Raw genomic sequence first — 22,024 nt, 5'->3', positions numbered from 1 at the left:
ACAGAGACAACAAGAAATAATAAAACAAAAATAAACGTCTGGAAAAATAAAAGAAAATGTAAGGTATCTCAGCAAAAACAGATGGAGGATAAAAATTTAATCATTGAAATTGCATGAAAACCTTGAATAACAACAACAGCAAAAGCCTTTACATCACATTTCAGGAAAAAATAAAAGAAATATTCCTAGATCTCTTAGAACCAGAGGATAAAGTGAAAATAGAATCTACTAGTGACCTCCTGAGTTAAACCCCTAAAAGAAAACTCCCAGGAACATTATGGCCAAAATCCAGAGCTTTCAGTTAAAATAAAATACTTTCAACAGCTAGAAAAAAAGAATTAATGTACTAAGGAACTACATATCACATATTCTATAGCCACCAGTATAAAAGAACAGAAAGCTTGAAATACAATATTCCAAAAGGTAAATTCCATGTATTTGGAAATACAAGTGTGTGTAAAAACTTTTAAATATGAACACAGGAATCAAGAAAAGCAAAGTAAATAAAAAGAGCAATCATATGATACTGAAAGGGAAAGAGGGTGAAGGGAATAAACATTTATTAAGCACATAGTATATGCTAAGCAGTGTGCTGAGTGCTTTACAAATATTATCTCATTTTATTCTCAACAGCAACCCTGGCAGGTACTATTATTATTCCCCATTTTACAGTTGAGGAAACTGAGGCAGAGGTTAAGTCACTCCAGGCCCAGTACTCTATCCACTGCAACACCTAGCTGCCTCTAAAAAAAAAAGATGAATTGTTTACATTCTAATATGGAGATAATATATGCATTCTCTTGGAATTCTATTATCAGCAGGGGTCATAAAGTAAATCTAATAAGAGAGAGGGATAGTGAATGGTTTTGATAGGTTTTGATTTGATGATCTCAAGAAAGAGAAAGGGGGGAATACACTGGGCAGAGGAGGAGAGGAAGTGTGGAGCAAATTATCTAACAGAGTGTGGAAGTAGAGATATATAGATATATAATAGGTATATCTATATATATACATACATATATATATATGGAGAGAGAGAGAGAGAGAGAATATTAAGTACTGATTATGTGCCAGGCACTGAGCTAACTGATAAGAATACATATACAAAAGGAAAGATAGTCACTGCCTTCAAGGAGCTTGGGGGAAGACAACACAAAAAAGGAACTGAAAAGTAGGCTGAAAGAGAAGAAGTGAGGAGGAAGTAGAGAGGTAGTCTAGGGCACCATGGACTAGACCAGGTTTGAAGAGATCATAATGGCTCAAGAAGACATCTTCAAAAGGCATTTTGGAGAGGCATTCACCATTCAGAGGAAGAACCCATAGGGGTGAAGGTGTTACCAGTCTGAGAGAAAATCTGCTGGGGCAGAAATGGAGAATTGTTTTGAAGTTTCATGAACTGATCCAGATTGAAGAAAGTATGATGGCTGGTGTCAATGATCCTCAAAAGGAAGGTAAAAGATGAATTTACTAATCAAAGGAAGAGGCCATACAAGTGGTGGCTTTGCCAGAGTAAGAAGAAAATGAGGAGAAAGAGGTGGGGGGAGCTGGCAACAATTGAACCTTACTTTCATCTGAACTGGTCAAAGTTCAGAGTTCAGTATGCAGAAATATATTTCATTCAACAGAGATGCAATTAGGGAAATAGGAGAAGGAAGAGGAGGAAAGAAGGAAGCAAACTCAACTACAGAGGGTATATTAAAGAGGGATTGAAGGGGGAAAAAAGGAGAATCTGTGACGGGTTTGGGAGAGGGAAAGAGAAGAGGTGTAAGGGAGCACCTGGAGCACTCATTTTAGTGCATTCCTCTCTCACAACCCTCTTTATTATGAGATGGAAGAGGGGAAAACAATGAAAAAAAGTATGAGATAGAATGAATGAAAAAAACAATTAACAATTAAAAATCTTAACTGTGAATCTGAGTGGGCTGAACTCACCCATAAAACCAAAAAGTAGAATGATTTGGAAAGCAGAATACAAAAATGTTTTTTGCAAGAAACATACTTGAAACATTCACAAATAGTTAAAATAAAGGGCTGGAGCAATACTTTAGATGAAGTTTAAACAAAAAAAACAGGGATAGCAACCATGATCACAGATAAGGCAACAGAAAAAAGGAACTCAATTTAAAGCTATAAACATGGAAATTATGTTTTGCTGAAAGGTATCATAGAAAATGAATTAATGTCAATATTAAACAATATTTACATATTTTAAAAAAGTTAAATGAGTTACAGGGACAAATAGACAGTAAAGTAATAATAGGCAATCTCAGTGTTACTCTTTCAGTCCTAGATAAATCTAACCCATGAATAAACGAATAGATTAACAAATAAATGAATAGATAAATAGACAAATGAAAAAGATGTTAAGGACCTCAATAGAATTTTAGAAGTTAGATATGATAGTCCTCTGGTGATTACTGAATGAGAATAGAAAGGAGTATACACAGTTCTCGGTTGTTCATGTTACCTTCACAAAAATTGACCATGTGTTAGGGAATAAAAACTTCACAAATGCAGAAATATTAAATATATCTTTTATGGACCACAATGCAATAAAAATATATTCAATAAAATAATATTCATTCAATAAAGGATCACTGGAAAGTGTTTAAAATAGGCTAGAAATTAAATAACTTAATCCTAAGGAATAGGTAGGTCTAAAGAAATTGTAGACATAATAGAGAATTTCACTAAAAGGTAACTACTGCAATGAGACAGCATAACAAAATTTTGGAGATGCAGTCCCATCAGTCTTTAACATATCTCTAAATATCATCTGTTTAAAAAAAGAGAGAGAGAAAGGCCATAGCAACATATTGGGCAAGTGACTTTAAAAAATTTAAAAAAATTAAAAGCTCTCAATTAAGCCCCAGATATAGATTCTGAAAATAAAATGATACAACTGAAATCAAAAGAAAAATTGAATTAATAAATAAAACAAAGGACCTGGTTTTGGGGGGGGCAGGAAGGGAATACAATAAAATAGATAAACCATTAGCTTATTTGATTTTTGAAAGGAAAACCAAATTACCAGTACCAAAAATTAAATAGGCGAATTTCCTACAAATGAAGTTATTAAAACTATTTTGTCTGATTATATCAAAAAATTAACAATCTGAATGGATGAATATTTACAAAAATACAAATTGTGCAAATTAATAGGCCAAGAAATAAATGACTTAATCTCAAAAAAGCAATTGAACAAACTATAATGTGAACTCCCAAAGAAAAAACTGTCAATAGATAGATTTATGAGCAAATTCTTTCAAACATTTAAAGAATGATTATTATTTTACAAAGGTTGTTTGAAAAAAATAAAGAGACTACTAAATGGATATGGACTTGATACCTAAACCAGGGACAATCAAAACAAAGAAAGAAAGCTACAAATAATATTCTCAATGAATATTGATGCAAAAAAAATTTAAATAAAATATTAGGCAAGAAAATTACAGCAACATACCACAAAGATTATATACTATCATCAAGTTAGATTTATATGAGGAATTCGGGATTGGTTCAATACTAGGAAAAATATCGACACAATAGAACATAAGAACAAGAATAACAAAAACCATATGATTATATCAATAGATGCAGAAAAAGCTTTTAACAAGATACAGCACCTGTTCTTGTTTTTTTTTAAAAAGAAAAATTAGAAAGCATAAGAGCATACAAATCTTTCCTTAAAATGATAATTATTTTATAGAGAGCCATTATTATATATAATGGAGGTAAACTAGAGGACTTCCATTTTCACTATTGCTATTTGATATAGTGCTAGAAATGCTAGCTATAGCAATAAAGCAAGAAAAGGAAATTAAGCATAGGCAAATTAAAACCAAATTATTGTATTCCCCCCACCCCAGATAATATGATATCTTACTTGGAGAATCCTAGAGGGTCAACTAAAAAGTTAGATGAAACAAAAACTTCAGCAAAGTTGTAGGACATAAAATACATTCATGTCATCATTTCAGCATATTACCAAGAAAACTCAGCAAAGAGAGAAATAGAAATTATCATAACTAATAAACAATTTAGAGGAGCATGAGAGAAATTACTTATTAGATCTATGGATAGGAGGATAATTCATGACCAAATAATGGATGGAGATTATCACAAAGGACAAAATGGATAGTTTTGATTACATAAAATTTAAGGTTTTAACACAAACAAAACTAACGCAGCTAAAATTAGAAGGGAAGCAGGTAAATGGGAAAAATATTTGGAGCATTTCCCTGATAAAGGTATCATTTTAAAGATATACAAGGACCTGATTCAAATTTATAAGAATAAGAGCCATTCCCAATTGATAAATGTTCAAAGAAGATGAAATAGAAACTATCAAAGGAAGAAGTCTGAGTTATCAATACCCACATGAAAAATACTCTAAATTACAAATTTAAATAACACTAAGATTCCATCTCACAACCATCATAGAGTAGTAAAGTTGACCAGAAAGGAAAATGACAAATACTGGAGGAGGTGAGGGAAAACAGGTGGAATGTTTGTGGAACTGTAAACTGGTCCAGTAATTCTAAAAAGCAATTTGGAATCATGCCCTGGAAGTTACTAAATGATGTATCTTTTGACCCAGCAATACCACTACTAGGTCTATACTCTAAAAATATCAAATAACAAGAAAAAGGACCCATGTGTACAAAAATACTTATAGCAGCTCTTTTTGTAGTGGCAAAGAATTGGAAACTAAAGGACGCTCCTCAACTGGACAACAGCTGAACAAATTATGGCATGTGGATATGATGGACATTAAATTGTCCATTACCATTGTGCAGGGCAGTTTGATGATGAATGGGACAGTTTCAGAGAACATTAGGAAGACCTATACAAACTGATGAAAGTGCAGTGAGAAGAACCAGGAAAACAATTTATATAATAATATCATAAAGGCAATTTTGAAAAATTTAAGTACTTTGATCAATGCAATCAATGTCCAATCACAATTCTGGATGACTCATGATGAATCATACTACCCACCTCATGAGAAAGAGGTGATACTTAGGATGAAGATGGAAACTTTTATATGTGGCCCTTTGTTACAAAGAAGTTGGCTTTTTTCTTTTTCTTCAATCAGAGGAGGGGGAAGGTACATGAAAGGGAGAGAAAGCATAGTTTTGTGAATTGAAAAAAATTAAATTACTTTTAAAAATCACTTTTAAAAGTACTTATTCAAGTTGCCCCTTTTGGTAGATATGAAAAAGAATAGGTTATGAAAAACAGTTGAGTATTTTGCTTTTTCCTCCATTTCTTTATAAATTGGGCATATACTTTTGAAATCAGCTCTTTTTTCTGTCATGTAGTAATACATTATAAGCATGAAATGATAGTAATTCCTACTTAAAAACAAAAAAAGGAAATGTTTAACCTGCCTATCTATTTTCCATCTACCACCCATGGACATTTCCTCTTGATATTTCAAAGACCTTTCCCTTCCCCATGTGTAAACACAACCCACCTTCATAATTGGGTGCCAAGTTGTGCCGTGTAATGTTCGTTGGCTGGTCAGGGAGATTTTTAGCTGGAGACTGGCTGTTAGGAACTAAGGGATTGGCATAGTGCCACTGGCACTCTCCACTGGTTTGCAACGTGCTCAAGAAAAAACGTGCCACCTCACATGGGGACCCTTGAGACTGCCCAAATTTTGAAGACAGCATTTGTCTTTTGCTCCTGAACACATGAGAATCGATAGGAAAGGGTCCATAATGGTAAGAGAAAGGCAAGCTATAGGAGGGGGCATATAAAAGTTCACTGTTTTCTGAATAAAAGTTTTGTTCTTGAGTATTTGTAGCATTTGTTGTGGAACTTGTTCTCCAATTTCCAACCTGGCCACATTCCGATTTGTCCATTTGGAAAGAGTCGTATTGCTGAAATGGCAAAGAAGACCAGTAAAGAGTTAGCTAGAAGATACAGCAGCTTAATGCAGCAGAACATAATAAAATATACAGCAAAAACTGTTGTCCTGGATTCTAATTTTATCCACTATGCAAGAATGGAGCTGGTCATAATGTGGAGCCCTCAGAGGAAAGAGGAATACTTGGTGACAGTTGGAGGGGCAAGAATTTTCCCCACCAAAGGGTTAAGAAGCCAATTTATATGCTGTTTCTGACAGTTTGAAATTTACTATTTAAAAAAGTGGGGGAAAGTTTTATTGGTGAAAAATGTATGAAAATATGTGATACAAGCACACATAAAAGAAAGTTCCAAAAAGCTCACTAACGAGTCCCTTCAGAATTTAGTTTTTGCTATGGACTGTATACGACTCTGCCATCTCAAATTTTGCATAATGTTAGACAAGTAGTTAAAAATATCACTGTGTCCCTGGAGAGTGTTCCAACATAGGGAAATCTCTCCCATATAATTAGTGATTTGTTGTTATTCCATATTTAATGTGTCCATATGAACCTCAAACGACTTTCTACGGGGAGACTCTTTATAAGATAACAAATGGTAGCAGAACAGTCAGACCTCTCTTCCAGATGCATTCCTTACCTGTGGTAGGTAGGGGTTTGTTCTGACTTTTGTCTTCATCTTGTTACTTTTGGATTTAGCTATTTTCCTAGGTTCTTGCGAGGTAGACATTGAAGTCCTACAGGAATACTGGGACTTGGAAGAGGTGACCTGATCCAATGACAACTGTATTTCCTTGTATTCAATATCTCTGCCAAGAGACCAGAAAAGATTCATATCATGCATGAGAAAACTTTGCTTTGATAATGAAACATTTCCATTAAAAATTTAAGATGTATCATATTATATAACCACATTTAGAAGGATTCTGGGAAATGATCAATCAGCACTGGAAAAAGGAAATCTCAGCTCCTCTATTAGTACTGCAGCCCTTGGATTATATGACCTTCAAAACTCTAAGTTTAGGAATTATTCTATTAGAAATGAATGAGAACAGTACAGCCATATCTAATCCTATAAAACCTCATTCATATCCTTTTGTGGAAATCACAAATTTAAGGAAATTTATAAAGACAGAAAAAAATGTGTACCAAGTCCATCTGTATCCTAACAAAGGATGTACTGCCCAACCATTTTTCTTTCTTTCAACCAAAAAGAATGGGATAGGCAATCCTTCCTCAAAAGCCTCAGTCTTGAGGGTTGTTTAGCGTGGAATCTAAGCTACCCTCCTCTTTTTCAATATTTGATACCTATAACTTCTGTGAAGAGTTGCTCTTCATGGCCAGTTTTGAAGAAGTGGGTTTTCAATCATGACTTCAGAAGAATAATTTGAAGCATTCCTCTTGGCAGAAAAGTGATGGGCAAGAGCTATAAAATGAGGCATTCGTTTTTAGACATGACCAGTATATTGATATGTTTTTTTCAACTGTATTTATTTGTTACAAGTTAAGGGCTGACCATCAATTGGGGAATGGCTGAACAAGTTGTGATATATTAGTGTAATGGAATACAGTTGTGCTATAAGAAATGATGAGCAGGTGGACTTCAGAAAAACCTGGGAAGATTTATATGAACTGATGCCGAGTGAAATGGGCAGAACCAGGAGAACATTGTACACAGTTACAACCACATTGTGCGATGACTAACTTTGATAGACTTGGCTCTTCTCAGCAATATAACGTTCTAAGACAACTCCAAAAGGCTCATGATGGAAAATGCTATCCACATACAACGAAAGAATTACGGAGTCTGAATGCAGATCGAAGCATATTATTTGCTCTCTTTTTTGTTTTGTTATGTTTTGTTTGTTCTTTCTTGTGGTTCATTCCGTTGGTTATAATTCTTCTTTGCAATGTGACTAATGTGAAAATATGTTTAATGTGAATATGTAGAGCCTATGTCAGATTGCATGCTGTCTTGGGGAGGGGAAGGACGGGGAGAAAATTTGGAACTCAAAAGCTTGTGTAACTGAATGTTGTAAACTAAAAATAAATAAATATATTTTTTTAAAAAGAAAAAAAGATAAAATTATGTAAGAGACAATAGAGAAAAAAACAAGGAAAGGGCCAAAAGTAGAGAAAATGAGAGTGATGTAAAAAGAAAAAAGAGTCAATAAACTTATCAAAAAGTGGTAAGTCTTCCTTTGGTAAGAGCAGGAAGATCTCAGTTCAAATCTTGCCTGAGACACTGACTAGCTGTGTGACCCTGAGCAAGTCACTTAACCTCTGCCTCAGTTTCCTCATCAGTAAAATGGGAAGGATTGTGTGAAGATCAAATGAGATGATAATTGTAAAGTGTTTAGCATAGTCCTTGGCACATAGCTATTATTATTGTTACTATGTAGTTTTTATTTTCCTAGAAAGTATACACTTTCCCGATCTAAGGTATGGGTTTTTTTGTGATTTTGCTAAAATTATTATTTATTTGTAAACAGCAGGGAAATGAAATTCCTTTAGTCAGGGACTTTAGAGCCTAACGTTTTTCTCAGTTTAGAAGACAAAACATTTTATTTACTGTGAGAATACTGTTGCCCAGCTATATAGCTGAGTAACAAATATGGGACCAGAACTTCATTTCGCCTGATGAAGCACTAAAGGAAGATTATACTTTGTCCTCAGCTAACCTGATTTCCTATACTTTTCATATGATAAGAGATCTCATTCCAAACGCAGATTTGACCTGAAGTCTTAGTTCATCTTAAGGATGGCAAATGTGTCATAAGTTGTAGCAAGTTCATACAAGAGAGGAACGGGCAGAGGAGAAGAACATTCTTCTGCTTAATTTAGTGAACTGAGGAGGAGCCATGGGGATTATGGACACACAATTTTTCTTCAGTTATTAAGTTATATTAAAATGTCATATTAAATGTTGTATAAAATAAAATTTTATTATTCAGTTTTCTTTTTCTTCAGTTATTAAAACAGCAAGAGAGACAAGGAAGGCGTACAGGTAAATGGGATGAGACCTCCCTCTGCCATACCTGATGGAGAGAGAGCAGCATTTCCTCCACCATGCTCCCACACTTCTATTCTATACCCAGATTACAGTTATGCCTGAAACATATCTTCTTTTTTTTTTTTAGCTTTTATCTCAAACAGAAGCAGGAACCTCCAAAACACTTTGTAAAGCAAATTGCAAAAAGCAAACAAACAAAAAAACTAAACAGATGAACATCTAGAAAGAGAGAACAATTATACTTAAAATTTCAGTGTGAAATAAAGAGACATTAAGGAGGAGAGCAAATATGTTTGACTTACGTGAGAACATAATTGACACTCACGATGCAGTGAGGTCTTGATGAACGGCTATTGTGCACAATGGTAGCATAACTCTGTACCCAAACCCAGCCTCCATGCTTGGAAAGCAGTCTGTAGTACTTGGTTGTGACTTGACCTTTCACCAACACTGTAAAAGAATGTGAAATATTATTCATAGACTACAGTATTCTGCAGCTTATGGGTGAATTTCCTTAAATAAAAACCAAATATGTATATGCCGCAAACATATATGTACATATGTGTATCTGTATATGCACATATATGTCACCAGTTTGTGTGCTCAAGTTTATAACCTACTGTATATAAACATATAACCAATTACCAGATTGTTCCTTTGTTGATATTTCTGTTCCCCATCTACTTCTTTAACTGCAAGTTATTGGTCTTAAGGTCTACTAGAAGACAAAGAGTTACTGAATCTCACAAAGTAATAAAGCCTATTAATTTGTGGGATTTTGTTATTGTTCCAGAGCTAAGTATTTTTGATACTCTGGATATCCTAAGATATTCTGATGAATGGGTCAGTTAAATAAGCAAACCATTAAGCTTAGGACAATCTATTAATAATCATGTTAGGAGAGATTTTTTAACTGGTTCACCTAAAACATGTCTGTGCACAGTAAAATTATTTATTTATATTATCACAATTTATATTTTGTACAACTTACATCTTTTCCCCCAAAGACCTATTACATTTCTATATAATATTGTTTATCTAATGTCCTCCAATTTACAAGGTATTTTTGGAAAATTTGACATGGCGATAATCCCTCCTAATGTAGTTACTTATGAAACTAAAGCTTGTTTACAACCATTATCACTAATCTCTCACCAGAAAAGAGATGGTATGGCCATGCCTCTTTTCCTTAGCTGTTTCCTTAGTTTCCTTAAAACCGATGGATCTATCTAAATATAAAAGCAAGCCATTCTGAGAAGCCCTGTGAGGAAAGGAGAAATATTTGTCTCAGGGAGCAGAGCCCAGGGCTACAGGATGTGGTCCTCAAAGCTGGAAACGACAGAAGTCCCACACTTCCCCAAATGATCCTGAGAGATGGACTAATTGGGGCAAATGTCCTGGACTCCATACAGCAGGTGACTCTCTACATCTACTTCCATGGATTATTTTATTATTTCTACACAGATAACTTCCACAAAGTATATATCAAGTTCTAGTCTTTCTTTTTTTAACTCCATGCACAAATCTTTGGCTGCCTACTGATCATCTTGCTATCCTACCATTCGAAAATAAAGTCAAAATGGGTTCATGATTTAGGAATAAAGGCTGATACTATAAGCAATTTGGGAGAGCAAGGAATAGTTTACTTGTCAGATTTATGGGAAAGGGAAGAATTCATGACCCAACAAAAGACAGAGAGCATTACAAAATGCAAAATGAATAATTTTGATTATGTTAAATTGAAAAGTTTCTGTATAAACAAAGCCAATGCAACAAAGATTAGGAGGGAAGAAGAAAATTGGGAGAAAATCTTTATAAAAAGTGTCTCTGATAAAGGCTTCATATCCAAAATATACAGGGAACTGAGCCAAATTTATAGGAATGCAAGTCATTCCCCAATTGAGAAATTGTCAAAGGATATGAACAGGCAGTTTTCAGAGGAAGAAATTAAAGATATCTATGGTCATATGAAAAAATGCTCTAGATCACTATTGATTAGAGAAATGCAAATCAAAACAACTCTCAGGAACCACATGTCTCATGTCAGACTGGCTAACATGACAAAGTAGGAAAATGGCAAATGCTGGAGAGTATGTGGGAAAATTGTTACATTGTTGGTAGAGTTGTGAACTGATCAGCCATTCTGGAGAGCAATTTGGAACTATGCTGAAAGGGCTATAAAAAGGTGTATACCCTTTGATCCAGCAATACCACTTCTAGGGCTATATCCCAAAGAGATCAGACAAGTGGGAAAGGGACCTGTATTTATAGCAGCTCTTTTTGTGGTGGCAAAGAATTGGAAATCAAAGAGATGCCTATCAATTGGGAAATGGCTAAACAAATTGAGGCATATGAATGTAATGTACAGTACTATTGTGCTATAAAAAATGAAGAGCAAATGGACTGATGCTGAGTGAGGGGAGCAGAACAAGGAGATCATTATACACACAGTATCTGTAAGGACTAACTTTGATAGACTTGACTCCTCTCATCAATGCAAGGTTCAAAGAGAGCTCCAAAAGACTCATGGAGAAAGCTATACACATCCGGAAAAGGAATTATGGAATCAGAATGCAGATGGAGGCAAACTTTTTGCTCTCCTTTTTCCCCCTTCTTTCTTGGTTTCATTTCTCCTTTCTCATGATTCATTCCATCAGTTATAATTTTTCTTTATAACTGGACTATTATGTAAATAAGTTCAATGTGAAGGTATATGTAGAACCTACATTGGAGTACATGCTGTTTTTGCGGGGAGGGGAGAGGAGAGGGAGGGAAAGAAAATTTGGAACCCAAAAACTTGTGGAACTGAGTGTTGTAAACTAAAAATGAAAAATAAATCTATTTAAAAAAAAGTGTGGCCCAAACTAGCTGCTTTCCCCAACTTCCCTATTCCTTTTGTCACTCCCATCCTTTCAATTCCAAAGGATCAGAACCTTGGCATCACCTCCCTCCTATCCAATTAGATGCCAAATCCTACAGATTCTACCTTCATGGCATCCTTGCTGCTATAACTCACCCACCCAGTTCTGAAATCCTAACTCGGAAACTTGAGATTTGTCATCCTGGAGAAACATTTCCCTTTCAGCCCTAAGATATTCAGGGATTGTTGTTAGTTTTGAGGGGAGGAGAAACTGGCCAATCGTAGCAGGAGAGTTTCTCCACTTTCTCCCACAGCCCAGAGGGAGGGGAAACAGAGATAAGATATAAATCTGGGACCATGGGAGCAGTGATGGCAGTTCTGTGGCAATCAATCCCCAATCAATTTCTTGATTTATTCAGTACCTGCTGCTAGCAGGCAATTTCCTATGATTTTTCTTGATATTTCTTTAAGTTCGTTCTATTTGCAAAATTTCTTCGTGTTGAATATCTTTATTCTCGGCTAGAAAAAGGCCAATGGAAGGCAAAAATGGCTAGCTGGAAGAACACAGATTCTAACTAGGTCAGAGACCTAATCATTGTCTAAAACATCAAGATTGATTTTCTCTAATAGTGAGCTCCAGAGTTATATGTGTAAAAGGATCTTATGGGGATGATTTTTTAAAATAGTGATTTTAATTTGTAAAATTAAACAGCAGGGAGACCCATATGAACCAGGACAAATGTGTCCCCTACACTGAAGAGTGAGTTATTGTTACAAATAGAGTTTACTCTTAGATTGTCTTAGATTGAAGGAGACTGGCAAATCTTCTGCCTCCGGGTGATAGGAAAGGTAGAGGTAGGGACCAAAAGAAATGTCATGTCCAGGGGCTACCTTAAGGGAGGAGAAAGGCTTGATCTGCAATCTACTTTCCCTATTGTGAGAAGGGATTAAAAATAGCAAGTTCCCAGCCAAATGTTGCTTCATAGTGATTCTTGATGGCAGTAGCATGTATTTATACATGTATCCTGTCTGCCTCACTCCCAGTAAACTGCTAGCTCCTTGAAGGCAGTTTTTATCTGTGCATCCCCAGCACCTAACACAATTTTTTCAACATAGTAGGTCTTCTCTCTCTTCATTAAAGAAGCAGAGGAACTCAGGGTATTGTTAGTTCTACCTGACTGCTTCCCTGCCCACTTTTAAAATCTGTTTTATAGGGAATAGGTAGAGGAAAGAGAAATATTTATTGATAAACGAATGTTATATTAAAAAAGATATCAGTAAAAATAAGGAACTGCTTTAAAACTTAGTAGGTGCTTAATAAATATCTGTTGAATTGGGTTATGACATTGGGAAGTAGTTAAGAATTGGGTGACTCTACCAGCTGGTATTTGGAAAAAAACAAAACCCTGAAGCTCATATACATTTAGCCTACGACAACAACAACCACCTCTTCATCACTAAGGCAAAGTCCTTCCCCTCTTACACCTACACATATACACCTGTCAGGTTACAGAACTGCCACTTTGTGATTTCTTTTTCCATTCGTTTTCTTCTGCCTTTGAGCTTCATCTGAAACTGATTTTTACCTTGATAAAAACGGAATAATGGATAGTGAGTTGGTCTTGAAGTCAGGAAAATTTAGGTTCAAGTCATTCCTCTAACACATGGACAAATCACATTTCTCAGTGCTTACTCTCAAGACTGTAAATCACAAAATTGCGCATAGCTGCATTGGGGGGAGGAATTTCCACACTCACAGTTCCTTGTACTGATAAGGTCCTGACCCCAAAATAAAAAATGAAGCCAATTTTTATTTTGAAGAATCCAATCTGTTGCCAAGGCTACTAATTTCAACTTAACTTCATCTCTTGAATGCTAACCCCACCTCCTGTCCCTACCACCACTCTACTGCAGGTCCTGATCACCTCGTACCTGGATTACTGTAATAGTCTCCTGATGGGTCTCAATGCCTCAAGTCTCCCCCAATTCCAGTCCATCCTTTATTCAGCAACTAGAGTGATTTTCTTTAAGCACATATCTGACCATATAACCCCTTTAATCAATAAATTACAGTGGCTCCTTCTTGCCTCCAGGATCAAATGCAAAAATGCTGTATTTATCATTGAAAGCCCTTCATAACCTAGCCCCCTCCTACCTTTCCAGACTTATCTCTTACTCCCTGACACGTACTCTTCCGTTTAAAGACACTGGCCTCCTGGCTGTTCCATAAACAAGACACTCCTCTCTGTCCTGGGAATTTTCTTTGCCAATTCCGAGTGCCTGGAATGCTCTTCCTCCTCTGCTCAGTCTACTGATCTCCCTAGCTTCCTTTAGGTCCCAACTAAAATTGCACAGGAAGCTTTCTTCAACCCCTCCTAATTCTAGTGCCTTCTCTCTGTTAATTACTTACTATTTATCCTGTACATAATTAATTTTGTACATATTTATTTGCATGTATATATTATTTTGGGCAGCTAGGTAGAGCAGTGGATAGAGTGCCAGGCCTGGAGTCAAAGCAGAGTCATCTTCCTGAGTTCAAATCTGGCTTCAGACACTTGCTGGTTGTGTGACCCTGGGCAAATCACTTAATCCAGTTTGCTCATCTTTAAAATGATCTGGGGAAGGAGATGGAAAACCTCTCCAGTATCTTTGCCAAGAAAACCACATACGGGGGTCACAGAGTGTTGGACACAACTGAAATGACTAAATAACAACAAAATAGATTATTTTCCATATATTTGTTTCCTTCATTAGGTTTTAAATTCCTTGAGGGCAGGGACTATCTTTTGCTTCTTTTTGTATCCCCAGCACTTAGCACAGTGCCCAGCACATAGTAGGTGCTTAATAAATGTTTACTTAGTAATATTTAAACAATTAAACAATAAAATGTTAACTTAAATATTGTCTATCACACTTCTAAGAATAGCAAATGTTGGAGCAATGTCACCCCTTATTGAATGTTCAGTCTCACTGAAAGTGAATTACAACATTACATTTCTCAAATCCTATATGGATAAATGGTTGGATTTGTCTGGCTCATTGGGGGGATGGTAAAAAGAGGGAAAACCGTTGATAGTGATTTATTACATTGTAAATATGTGATATGGAGAACCTAGGAATAAGTTGTCTGCGCCATATATTAAACTAAGGTTTCATTCTCATAGACTTGGCAATAAGTGAGTTCAGTGACAAATTTTAGCTATGTATTAAACTTTAAACTGTTATTAACATTCCTCAAGGATAGAAATATTTAATGTTTATAATATTTAAAGAATATGATCTTGCAACATGAAAAATGTAAAGATGTGTTGGTATAGAATACATACATGTATATACACACCTCTTTCTCTTCAAATATCAACCAATGCCATCTTCTACTACACACTTTTTCTGATCCCTCCAGATGCTTGTCCCTCTCTACCCCCATGTACCAAAATTACTTTTTTACTTTACATAGATTTTAAAAATTTTCTTATACTTATACATATTGATAAATTTCTTAAGGAAGGGACAATTTCAATTTTGTCTTTGTATCCACAGTGCCTAGCAGAGTGCCTGGAAAACATACACACATACATACACACAGAGAGATATATACATGTGTATAAATACATAATACACACATACATATATATACACATACACACATAGATTCCATTATATTTTCCATCATTTATTTTCCACTATATATAATATATATTTATTTTCCAATCATTATGCTAGACACTATATACATATATTTATGTATGTATGTATGTATGTATGTATGTATGTATGTGTATATGTGTGTATGTGAAGTCTAGAGTGCCATCGCCTTCTCTTTCCTGGCTCTTATTCCAGTGTTCTCGTTCATTCTGGATATAGATTGTTTTGGATGTGTTTAATCCGGTAGTAAATAAGATAGTAATTACAATCATCATTATCATCTCACCTTTTCCAATTATAAGCATACTGTCTTGTGTCTCCCTTTCACAGATGAATAGTGTCAGTAGTTTTTTGAACCCATTTGTTACTAATATAAAATACTATAACTTTCAATAAGTTTACCAAAACAACTAACCAACATCCAGCAAGTTGGAAATCTACTAGCCAAATTTCAAGAAAATCTCCTGCAAAACTAGGGCACGGGATCAAGAAATAAGAATAATGACATTAGTAGGCACAGCCAACAAGGCACTCCTTCCATTCAGATCTATATTTCCTTGTGAATTATCTTTTGGGGTTATGACAATCATTAAAATCAAGCATTAAAATAAATTGGACTTAGAATAAGACCTTCAAATTACTGTATTATATAAGTTTAAAAATAAGATCTTCAAAAATAGATGCATATTCTAAACTACTCTAACTGAAATACTTTAAATACTAGTAATTTATTTAATAATATGAAATTATTGATAATTTGGGGGAAGCAAAATATTTTTTAAAATATTATTTATTTCATCTTATCCTATCATTTAAATTTTTTTGCATGCCTTATAGTCCACATATATTAGTACACTAGTGCCTGTAAATAATTTATTAACATATGTATATTGGGGTACATGCTCAAAATTTTCTCACTGATAGGAATCAAAAATGTTTGGAAACCATTGCATTAGATAATTGATTTAACTTTGCCCAAATTTTCTTCTGCCTTCATTTAGCTTTTGGAAGAATCAGTCAGGACCAACCAGCAAGCATTTATGAACCACTAGCTATGTGCTAGGCATTGGCAGGCACTGGGAATAGAAATAATAAAAATGACACAGTGCCTGACCTAAAGGAGCTTATATTCTACTTACAAGATACAACATGGATACAATAAGTAAGTGCAAGACATATACAAAATAAGAACAAAGTGCTTTGGGCAACGAGGGAAGGGAATTAGAGGGATCGGGAACAATCCTTGAATGATGCTGCTTGTTCAATACATCTGAGCTTAAAGTCTCTACCAAACCCAGAAGTTCCTAAGACTCTCTTGTTCTGATAAATCAAATGCTTTCTTTCTCATTTTGTATGAATTTATTTTTCCCTAAGAATCTTTTGTCTCCTGTAAAGTTACTTCATTTGTAAATGGAGATCACAGGAATTTGATTTCTAAATTTAATATCATCAAATCAAGAAAAGACCAAAGAGCCAATATGCTAAAGTCCTCTTTTCATTTTTTTTTTATTTTCTTCTTTCTTTCTTTTTTTTAAAATTTATTTAATATATTTAGTTTTCAGCATTGAACCTCTTTTCATTCTTATAAAAGATCTGACCAGTTCTGGTAGTAGAAGATTCAATCAAGTGCAAGAAGGAATACTGATTCCCTGAAACTCATCTTTTTTATAACAGAACTGAGTATGGAGATGCCTTTATTTCATTTTTAGAATGATATCTTTTGAGTTCGCATCTGGCCAGGTAGAAAGGGGAAATCCCTTTCCTTATCCCTTGATCAACTAATCCAACATAGGTCTCTGAGATTATCACCTAGAGTTTGGGTTCCTGTGTGTGTGTGTGTGTGTGTATGTATAAGAAAAACTGTACTTTCCATTTAATTAGCCAATGTTTGTCAGAGACAATTTATTAGTATTTAAATGTGTTGCTTCGTGGTGGAAGATCTGTTGTTATTGGAATTCTTCCTAACTTGGGCAACATTTTTTTTTTGAAACTGAGTCTCCCCATTTCACTCAGGCTGGTAGTACAGTTGCTACTCACAGGCCTGACCCAATTACTGATTAGCACGGCAGCTCTGACCTGCTCTGTTCCAACCTGGAAAGATCTGCCCTCCCTTATCCAGCCTGGCAGTCCGCTAATCCCAGGAGCTCAACACAATAGTGCTAGACTCAGTGCAGACAATTGATAAGCTTAAGCATACTACAGCTCAGAAATCCAGAGCTCAAGTACTCAGCCAGCTTCAGCCTCCTCGGTAGCTGTGATTACGGGTGTAAACCACTAGATCTGGGTATCTTGTTACTTTATACTATTCAGGAAACAAAAGATAAAATTCTTTCACCAAGATAAAGCAAGACAGCAAAGTCTAGGTTAGGGTTTTTTATTTGTCCAAACAGAACAATAGCAATGTCGATATTGGTGTACCCTAAAAGAAATATGTTTCCCAAACCAATTATTTCTCCTTTAAGCACTTCCTCCAAGGACTCCTCCATCCTATCTGGTCAGAGGTAAACTTGCAATATTGTTTTTAAGTTGAACAAAGGCATTTTTACTCTCAATTCTGTTACCATAAACAAGACGAAGTTCTCTGGAATTTCAGGAAATAAAGGAATAAGATTCTTTATTGAACTTGATTGAGTCTTCTACTACCAGGACTCATTAGATATCTTATAAGAATAAAATGAGGATTTTTAGATCAGGATATTGACTCCTTGGCTTTGATTAAGTACTGATAAGGTCATTCATTCAGGTGAGATTAAAGGCTTTAGACTAAAGTACGGGCATTATTTCTTAATTTTTCAGAAAACAAAGTGCTATATTCTTTTAGACATACTATTAAATAACTGACAGAAATGTACAACAGGAGGTTGTAATGAATGTTTTTTCATGTTCTAGCCCATTCACCCTGAAATTTGGGGGTATGTACACATATGTCATAGAATAGTTTTATACTCAGTTCCCTATTCCTTACCTAACTCTCTACCCCAGTGGAAAGTACTACTTCCCTTGATATCTGTCGATTTATTTACTTGATTCAAAAGTTAGCAACATTGAAATATTTTAAATGTATGAACATCCACATTGTGTTACTTACGTAGATGATGAGCGTAGCGTAAGTAGAACATATCACAGCCATGGACATGATGGTAGAGGGTTTTCTCTATCAAGTCCTGTGGTTCATATCCAGTTAGTTCAGTCACCCTGGAAGAAGAAGGCTATCTAAATTAATAATATTGCCCTACAGATTTGGTTTTAATTAAACTAATATTGATTTTGCTAAGTAATCAACTGCTAAAGGACTAAACGTGGAAACAAATGTTGACTTTGGAACCTGAAAATCCTCTTTTTTATAAGAAACAACTTTCGAACTCCAGACCAATGCAGGTTATAGCATTATTCATATTCAGGAGAACTTCAAACACCAGCCAATGAATGGATCTTTTAAGTTGATTTACAATTTCATCCTTTTCCAGAGTGAATTTAAGTTTATCCAAGAACTGACACTTTGCAGAAAGATATTTGACATGTGAATGCTTAGTATATTTCAGGAGAGTTCTGGAAAAGTCTTAATTTTATGAAGTCTCCATTATTAACAGTATATAATCAATCTAAAAGGAAATTTTATTTCAAGAGTGGCTCAGAGAATATTCTCATATTACTGAGAATAGTTTAGTAATTATAGGAAACAGTTAAGAAGCAAATCAGGTTGCTATTATTCAAAATCTGCTGATGGGTGAGTAGCCCACTTCCAGTGCTGCCTTCTCCATGAAGCTTTTTCAGATCTTCTACCCTCATAAAACACTTTGTTTTACAACTGTCTGATGTCCTTATGCAATATTATGTACTTTGTTTCTTGGTTTTCATCCTACTAGACCAAGAATTCTTAACCTGGGGTTGAATTTCTGGGGATCAATGACCTTGGAAAGGAAAAAACACATCTTTATTTCAACAGTTATAATGCTATGTATTTTATGCATTTAAAACATTATTCTGAGAAGGGGCCCACATGTTTCACTAATCTGCCAAAGAAGTCCATGACACAAAAAGCTTAAGAACCCATACTAGACTATAAATTCTATGAGGACAGAGAAGACAACTCTCACTACTTAAGCCAGCCAGTACTCTGCACACAGTAGGCATTTTATAAGTATTTCTTAACGAACGAATGTGTAACAGGACATTCAGATTTGTTTAAGACTGATTTCTATTCCGATGGATTTTGTATGTTCAAGACTGAGCCCCACAGGCAACATAAACTCTGAAATCTAACTAGATTCCTTGGATTTGTAGTTCTAAGAAGCAACATTCCTTCCAAGGCCTGAAAGAGATATGATGAGGTTTAAGCCCGGGAGATGGAATTCCACTGGAATGGAAGATTTTGAATTATTCTGTTTCAGGGCAAAAGGGGGCAGACAGAAGAAACAGCCTGCATGAGAGAAATGGAGTGGAGTGAAGAGGAGAGGGTAACAGCAGCAACAGTGAGCTGGTGACCAGGTCCCCTGAAGGCCTGACCTTACGGTCTGAACTCCAGGACTATAGGTTGAGCACATCAGACTGTCTTCAAGTCATTGCCTTCATTTAATGGGGCAAAGAACTCAGGCAGAAGCTCCCAGGTGCAATTATTCCTTTAAGTACTGAGAAAATCCTTTATAGTTAATTTGGGTATTTATAGTAGTCAAAATAACTTATTCACTCGAAATTGTTCTTAAAACAACGTTGCTGTTACTGTATGCAGTGTTCTCTTGGTTCTGCCCACTTCGCTCTTCACTATTTCATGGAAGTCTTTCCATGTTTTTCTAAGATCATTGACCTCATCATTTTTCATAGCAGAGTAGTATTCCCTCACTATCATATATGACAACTTATTTAGCCATTCTGCAATCGATGGGTATCCCTGCAATTAATTTCCAGTTTTTTGCCACTACAAAGAGAGCTGCTATCAACATTTTAGAACATATAAGTTCTTTTCTTTTTTCTTAATCATCTTTGGAAATAGACCTAGCAGTGGTATTACTGGGTCAAAGGCAGTTTAATAGCTCTTTGGGCATGAGTCTAGATTGCTCTCCAAAATGGTTGGATTTCTTTCCAACTCCTTTCCATGCCTGTTTACCAACTAAAGTTTTTATATATTATTTTCCTGGCTATTTCTTTAAGATGTTTCTATTTCTTGAGTTTTGTTTCACATAAAAATCCATTATCGATAACGAATGGTTTGTTGGTACAGCATTTAACACAATGTCTGGCACATAGTAGGCACTAAATAAATATTACTTATTATTATTATTTTTATTCTTTGCTGGGAAATGGAGGGTGTCAGTAACTAGCTTAACTAAAAATAACTTTAAAAAAGTCGGGGGCGTAGGCCCTGTCCTGATGGTCCGAATTTGGTTTTTACCTGGGGGAACCAGGGCTATATAAATAATGGAGAAAGGGATCCACAAGGTCCCAAGTCATTTTGTTGCTAAGCTATGGAGGTGCCACTGATGTACCCCAATTCAGGTCCTTTCAATACTAAGGGAAATCCTCAGGGAAATCTCTACCTTCTGTTGCAAAGAAAAGCGAAAAGCAGTGTAAGGGTGTGGACCAAAGAGAAGTTAGTGGCCACTGGGCTACCTTGGAAGAGGAATCAGGAGACATAGTGGATAGAGCGCTGGGCCTAGAGGCAGTAAGACCCAAGTTCAAATTTGGCCTTGGATACTTACTATCCGTGTGACCCTGGACAAGTCACTTAACCTGTTTGCCTCAGTTTCCCCGTCTGTAAAATGGGGACAATAATAGCACCTACCTCCCAGAGTTGTTGTGAAAACCAAATGACCAACATTTGATCGCAGGTACAAAGTGCCTAGTTCAGTGCCTGGCACATAGTAAGTGCCATATATATGCTAGTTATTATTTATTTATTATTCCTGCAATAGGAGAAACTAAAGCATGACTGCAGACAAATTTGTTCTACAGCGACACCTGCTGTTCACCTATGAATGTTCTGAGGAAGAAATCCAAGTTATCACTAGTCATATATATGAAACATGCCCTAAATCACTGATAATTACAGAAATGCTAATTAAAACCACCTCTGAGCTATCTCTCACAGCCATCAAATTGGCTAAGATGACAACAAAAGAAAAATGACAGACTGGAGGAGCTGTGGGAAAACAAAGATACACACCCTATTGATGGAGCTGTGAACTGGTCCAACCATTGTGGACAGCGATTCAGAACCATGCCCCCAAAACTACTAAATCTTTTGACTCTGGGATACGGGCCTTTGAAAAGTCTCTACCCCTAGATCAAAGAAAGAAGGAAAAGGCCCATAGTCCAAAAAAAAATTATGGCAGCTCTTTTTTGTGATGGCAAAGAACTGGAAACTGAAGGGATCCCTGTCAATAGGAGAATGACTGAGCAAGTTGTGGTCTATGAATGTGATAGAATACTATTGTGCTGTGAGAAATGACAAAAGGTACATATTCAGAAAAACTTGGAAAGACTTGCATGAACTGATGCAAAATGAAGAAATGAAGTGAGCAAAACCAGGAGAACAGATTATAACAGTAGTACTGTGAAGATAATCAACTTTGAAATCAGTATTGAAATTGAAACATTTGAACTTCACATAATGAATAACCACAATTCCAAAGAACT

At 35.5% G+C, this 22,024-nt stretch overlaps 1 protein-coding gene across 1 annotated transcript in view; it reads right to left on the bottom strand.

Moving 5' to 3' along the window:
* SIM2 (SIM bHLH transcription factor 2) overlaps window positions 1-22,024 on the bottom strand; it is a 90,705-nt gene that overhangs the window by 5,287 nt on the left and 63,394 nt on the right. Inside the window, exons 7-10 of the mRNA XM_036747800.1 lie at window positions 18,480-18,586; window positions 9,189-9,336; window positions 6,514-6,682; window positions 5,480-5,888 (exon numbers count right to left, since the gene is read on the bottom strand). Coding sequence (XP_036603695.1) covers window positions 5,480-5,888; window positions 6,514-6,682; window positions 9,189-9,336; window positions 18,480-18,586 — 833 coding nt within the window. The remainder of the gene's footprint in view (window positions 1-5,479; window positions 5,889-6,513; window positions 6,683-9,188; window positions 9,337-18,479; window positions 18,587-22,024) is intronic.

The sequence above is a fragment of the Trichosurus vulpecula genome, chromosome 2 (genome assembly GCF_011100635.1).
Source record: "Trichosurus vulpecula isolate mTriVul1 chromosome 2, mTriVul1.pri, whole genome shotgun sequence".
Taxonomy (NCBI): Eukaryota; Metazoa; Chordata; class Mammalia; order Diprotodontia; family Phalangeridae; genus Trichosurus; species Trichosurus vulpecula.
The sequence above is the reverse complement of the archived record's forward strand: the minus strand, read 5'-3'. Positions and strand labels throughout refer to the sequence as shown.